Raw genomic sequence first — 6,528 nt, forward strand, 5'->3', positions numbered from 1 at the left:
GATTAGCCTCAACGCTCATTTGAGTTCAATCACAAATGCATTGAATACTTTCCTGCGCTGCCGCGGGCGAACAGATCGTACTTAATGTGCTCGGGGAGGTGAATTATGTAAACAGGCAGCCGCTCTTTCCTCGTCAGCGTGCCTTTAGGCAAGGCATCGCCCGCGGACACGCCGCAGCACTGCGCTCCTGCTGGGGAGCAAAGCTCACGCCAGCGAACGTAACCACGCTTGTGGAGAGTGCAAATGGATTTATTTGGAAGTAATATATATATATATATTTTATTTGTCTGCTCGGTTCTCCTCACACTGAACTAATCCTCCGATTAGTTCACGCAACTTTAACGCACTTTTGTTGTGTCTTTTGTGCGCTGAAAAATCACAGAAACTCCGCAACGTTTAAGATGACTTAAGTATGAACTATGTGGTGAAAACTTGTTTGGGAGCCAACCGCCAGGCTCCGGTGCCTCTGACAAGCCTTGAGACCGGCGTTGCACGGAATCGGGATTCCTGCCAAACTGTATGTCCAACTGAGGGAATTCATTCAGATTTCTTAGAATGTGTTCAGGTTTCAAGGGAATGTTGTTTTAAGTTTGTATTTACATTAACCGAAGACAACCGTGAACTGCAGAGTGAAGTCAAAGTCCTGTCAGAGCTCAGAGTGACAGGACAGGAAAAAGTCATTGAGCTGCTTCTTTATTTCCATTTGGGAACTGTTGCATAAGCTCATGACTTCAAAAAAAAAAAACCCACACAAAGACACACACACGCACAAACTCTATCTCCTCCCTGGCTTGTCAGGGCGGCTGTGTACTTTTAGAAAAAACAGCCCGGGCTGAAAGGCTGCATCGGCTAAATCGAGACCGTGTTGACATTTTTGTGGCCGTCAACCATCAAGCCGAGATCTGCAGCATTCATAACCACCCCTGTCATCTCTCAACAGCGCTTCTCTTATCGCTCATGCTACCCCCACCCCCTTTCACCTCTTTACCCCATTCAACCCTCACCTTTGCCTTCCTTCTGAGGTTGTTCCCCTGCACACAGAGACAAATTCACCACATCTTGAAATACTAAAACCAACACGTGGATCCAGATTTTTGTGAAATCCCAACTCCTCTCTGAGGAGAAGCAGTCGTCTTTTACATGAACGTGAAACGCTGAATCAGTGACGTGTCCGCGGCTCTGCAGGGACCTGAAGCTGGACAACATCCTGCTGGACGAGGAGGGTCACTGCAAGCTGGCAGACTTCGGCATGTGCAAAGAGGGCATCCTCGACGGAGTGAGCACCACCACCTTCTGCGGGACGCCAGACTACATCGCACCTGAGGTGAGCTAAGGACCCCCCCGTCCCCCCCCCCGTGCCCTCCCGGGACACCCCCGCAATCCCACCACACCTGCCCAACAAACTGACTGTTGATTCATCCGTGTTCCGCTCTATGCTGATGAGGCTCTATTCTCCGCGGCCAATGTGCCGTTGAAAGAAGAGCGTTTTAGCCTTTTTGGTGGGAAGGTTTTCGGGTTTTGTTTTTTTTATCTCGCAGAAGTTGACTGAGAAATGAGAATAGCAGACTCGCTAAGTTTCACGTACGGGCTTGTTTGACTCCGACCACCTGTTGCTAAGCTTCCATGTTCTACCGTGTGACCAGATCCTCCAAGAGCTGGACTACGGCCCGTCGGTGGACTGGTGGGCTCTGGGGGTGCTGATGTACGAGATGATGGCGGGTCAGCCTCCGTTCGAAGCCGACAACGAGGACGACCTGTTCGAGTCCATCCTCCACGACGACGTCCTGTATCCCGTCTGGCTCAGCAAGGAGGCCGTGTCCATCCTCAAAGCGGTCAGTCGGCGCCCCGTCGAATCAGTCAGCTTCCTAGTCCGCTGAAACGAGAACTCGTGTGAGGCTACAGTATGTCTCCCTTGTCCCTTGTCCCTGTACCTTTTGCTTTCTTAAGTAACGAGTTTGGTTGTGCACGTCATGAAGACTTCAAATGACATCCAGCCTTAATGGACTAATGGGCTGCGACGGACCCAAAATAAGAATCCACTAAGGACTCTTAAAAGTTTATGTTTTTTTCCATTCAAACTCGCGTTTTGCTTTCGTGGACTGTGTCTCTCTCTCTTAGTTTGTGTTGGTTTCATCCTTCAGTGTCTCATGTCAGTGAGGACCCGCCTTTTTCCCTTTTCCTTGTTGTCATAATGGATCCATGTTTCATCTTCCGGAACAACGTTGGACCATTTCCACTATGTTTTAAACCATTACTTTTTCTGTGTGTGTGTGTGTGTACGTGTTTAATGCCACTTGACCGCGCGTTTATTTGTTTGTCCAGTTTTTCCATCACATGTCCTGCGGGAAAGTGTGTGTGTTTATGTTGGACAATGTCTTGAACTCTGGCCCGTCACACCGGACTCCGATTGGACATGTCCTCCGACTGGACATGTCCTCCGGCTGAAGGGCTTTGGGTGGCGTAATAAACTCTCCCAGCAACTTTGCAGAATATCCAGGAAGGCCTTTTTGTTCTGTATCTTCTGACCCCAAATTATCTTGTTTTCTATTTTACAGTTTTACGTCACCTCAAGTTTCAACGTAATATTGAATTTACAAAATGTGTTCCTGTGCCAGCAAAATAATAATCAAGCAAAAACATTGTAGAAACGAGCTCTTTTAACATTTGATACGGAAATGTTGTTGTTTGCTCTTTTCTCTATAAGCCAGTGTCCTATTTATTGACAATTTTTTTGACACATTATATTCTTTACTTTTCTTATTTTTATATTTTTGGCCTTTCAACTTTTGAAAAACAAAATTCCACCTAATATTTGTTTTCCTTTTTTTCTCATGTTTTTTTCAGACATAACATCTATTAACTTTTCTTACAAAACTTTTTTTGACTTATATTTTTAATTTCTGTCCAAAAAATTGGCTTATTTTTGAAAATATCTTTTAAGCTAATATTCAGACATTCAGACCTTTTTATCCATGACATGTTTCGACTTTTTTCTAAAGAAGAATTTTGACCGAATTTTGATTTTATTTTTAAACTTTTCTTTGACACAACATAGTTTGCCTTTTTTCAAAATATGTGTGACCTAACATTTCTGGACTTTTTTTATTTCATAATTTTTTTTCAACCCTAAATTATTTTGACTGACTGCTTTTTTTAAACTTAACATTTCCATAATATTAACAAGCTGGTGTTTGCCCAAAATAGGCCTATACTCTTTAAAATGTGCAAAATGTAATCTTAGCCAGAATACCAACTCTACTCCTGGCTTCATAAGCAAGGTTTTAAATATATATTAGACGGGGAAGTGGGACCTTTTTTACATTCATCATTATGATGCTTCCTCTTCTCTCTCTGTCTCTCCATCACTTTGACGTCTGTCCGTCACTTCTCAGTTCATGACCAAGAGTCCTAGCAAGCGTCTGGGCTGTGTGCTGGCTCAGGGTCTGGAGGAGGCCATCAAGCTCCACGTGTTCTTCAGAGAAATCGACTGGACGCTGCTGGAGCAGAGGAAGCTCCGACCCCCCTTCAAACCACGCATCGTGAGTTCCGACACTCGCACGGACACACGCCTGATTGGGACTCGGGAGGGGCTAATATATTCATACCACTTTTCTCTTGTTAAAACATTACACATTTTTACGCCGTAAAAGGTTCATTTCTGAATGAGCAAACGTGTGATCTCGTCTACTAATTGCACCCGTCGTCACATCGCCACCGGCTGGAATCAGTCCCTCGTGTTCTTTGTCCTCCAGAAAACCAAACGGGACGTGAATAACTTCGACCAGGACTTCACGCGAGAAGAACCCAACCTGACGCCGGTGGAGGACAGCATCATCAAGCAGATCAACCAAGACGACTTTAAAGGCTTCTCCTACTTTGGAGACGAGGCTGTGGCCTAGACGCACACGCGCAGACACACACACACACACACACGGATGATTGGCACATTCATACACACCGTCATACCGAAAATCTTTGAGCAAAGATATAACATTTGAAGAAACATATGGCCTGAGACCTCATGAACTTGTCCAGAGTCTGACCTCTCCAGGAAGTATACCAGACCATGGGCGTCTCTGTCCTCACGGTTCCTGAGCTCTTGTTGTTGTGCTCCTTCGTGCATATTCCATAAACGCTCACGCAGCATGCCGAAGGAAGTGCACCTCATCTCGGTCCGGACGGATCTCCACAGCAGCGTTTTTTTCCCAGAGGCGCCTTTAGAAGTAGACACATGGGCAAGGTCCCGGCCTGCGAGTGTGTCCGTGTGTGTGTGTGTGTGTGTGTGTGTGTGTGTGAGATAACGTGAGTGCGGGTGTGCATGCATGCATAGTTGCATACTGTACCTCCAGAAAGAGCAGGACTGTCATTTCTGTACATGATGTGCTGTATCCTGTGTCTATCTCCGTGTTTAAAGAATGTTTTTCTTCTTCCCTAAACTTGTATGTGAGTGGATAAATATACATATATATGAATATGTTGAACCAATGATTGTATTTAAAGAAAATGGTCTTGAAAGACTGTATTCAGAGAAATCAGCGTTATGTTTTAAATCTGACAAGCCGGCTGTCTTCATGTTATTGGAGAGTACATCGACTTCCCCTCCTTCACAGGAACCAAGCGGCACCGTTAGCCGCCAGCTAACAGGCTAACGGGAGCCTTGCTTCCCGCTGCAGTGAGACACACTCGCAGCCTCCACGAGCTGTTTTCTACACCACTCGATTTGTCCAATGAGGACAAATTAAGACATGTCAAAAAGTCCTGGTCACTTAAACTGCACCTTCCTGAGCAAAATGCCTCCTGGTCAACTCCTCCAATCCTTCCACGCCCACTTGATGGTTGAAACGCAGTGTGTGTGTGTGTGTGTGGTCATGTGCCCGGGTCGCACACAGAGAGGACAGTGTGCAACTGAAGGTGTTTGCTCGGCGTGTGCCCGTGTGTGTGCGTTCATAAGTGGAGAGCCCGTTTTGCGTTTTTGGATTTAAAACACCTTTTCGTTCATGTTGTTGTTGTTGTCGTTTTTTGACCCGGTCTTCTAGTTGATGAAATGTTGGAAATCTCTCAGAAACTCCTCACGTGCTCCTCCAGGACACGGGTGTCAAATGGGACGGTGTTCAGACGTGTTGATCCGAGTCATTTTAATCCACGTGCAATAATGTGGCGTCGTTCACAGACAGGTACACGGGAGGCCGCTTCAGTTTAAGGCCGTCGACACTGAAGCAGAGATGAATGAGACGCGTCACACACACTGCACATTCAGTTTTACCGGCAACCTTTGAAACACAATGTCTCTTCTTCTTTTTCTTCCTTTTAAAAAAAAAAAACAATTTGTTCCCCAACGGCCCTGTTCTTCCCAGAAGTCCTCCACGCTAAACGCCAAATCAGTCCCGTTTGTAGAGAATAAACGACTCATGCAGGAAGTTCCTCTTCCAGCTGAAACAACGCAGACAGTATTACGATTTAACCTCCAGCATCGAACGTTCATCTTCCTGTGGCTCATACGCACGTGTCGCTGTATGTACATGTTGGTGATTGGTTGCCGTCCCTGTGTTTGTGAAGCTCCGATGTACTCTGGTGGTTTTTTTTCCATGTGCTTCACTCGGGTTTATGTCGGATTTCTTCTTTTTTTTTTTTAAACGCTGCGTGCCAAATGTACTGTATCTTAACAGGATGTGAAGATGTATTTTAATTTGTGAAACACATTAAACATCATGATATGATGACGAAGACATTTCTCATTCATTTGTCTATCACTACTATTGTTATTTTTAGATCTGAATCTCGTGTTTAACGCGTCTCCTCCGCCCTGTTTCTGCTCTAAATTAATAAGGGGGTTTATTTTGAGAATTATGGGGAAATATCAGAAGAATGTTCCGTGAGGATCACATCTGTTATGCGTTATAAAAATTCTTACTTTATAACAACAATCATAGCACATTGTGTTCATTTTATAACTACTTAATACTGGACCTCAGTCACATTTTCCTGCAAAGATAGTTGTAGATTTATGACCATTGATGTATAAAGTGCTTATTAGATAGTGTGGTTATTGTGTGATAATTTAGGTAAAGTAAAAACATATTACTTTAGTTTTGTGTTTTGCTCTTGCACTTTATTTGAAGCAAATCACACATAAGAGTGACATAATAATAATAATAATAATGTCTTCATAATGCATTTTAAAAAGGTCATGTTTTACATACTATGAAATTCATCCAAAAAACCCAAAATCACACCGCCACAAACGAGGGATTCTGAGAATATAAATTCACATTAGTAATCTCTTCCATCTAAAGTTAGTGGAACGCTGAACACCAAGAGGAGCGATCTGCCTCTCTGAAACTATGTGGTGAGACCTGCTTCTGGGGGGAAATCAGGCGCTCAGTCTGACCTCCTCAAACTAAACTAAATATCCCAACGCAGCTCTTATGGTGTTCATGAATGTGCAGCAGATGACCTCAAATAAGTAAACCCACAGCGTTCTGCACTATCTGGTCTTTTTGGGATCTCCCGTCGTTGATTGACAGCTGA

The 6,528-nt window shown here is 44.4% G+C and overlaps 1 protein-coding gene across 1 annotated transcript in view; it reads left to right on the plus strand.

The window, feature by feature from the left end:
- Positions 1-5,724, plus strand: part of LOC120821024 (protein kinase C epsilon type) — a 33,075-nt gene extending 27,351 nt beyond the window's left edge. The window contains exons 12-15 of the mRNA XM_040179365.2: positions 1,186-1,324; positions 1,644-1,832; positions 3,393-3,539; positions 3,753-5,724. Coding sequence (XP_040035299.2) covers positions 1,186-1,324; positions 1,644-1,832; positions 3,393-3,539; positions 3,753-3,899 — 622 coding nt within the window. The 3' untranslated portion in view covers positions 3,900-5,724. The remainder of the gene's footprint in view (positions 1-1,185; positions 1,325-1,643; positions 1,833-3,392; positions 3,540-3,752) is intronic.
- Positions 5,725-6,528: the final 804 nt, after the last annotated feature.

The sequence above is a fragment of the Gasterosteus aculeatus genome, chromosome 6, assembly GCF_964276395.1.
Source record: "Gasterosteus aculeatus chromosome 6, fGasAcu3.hap1.1, whole genome shotgun sequence".
Classification (NCBI taxonomy): Eukaryota; Metazoa; Chordata; class Actinopteri; order Perciformes; family Gasterosteidae; genus Gasterosteus; species Gasterosteus aculeatus.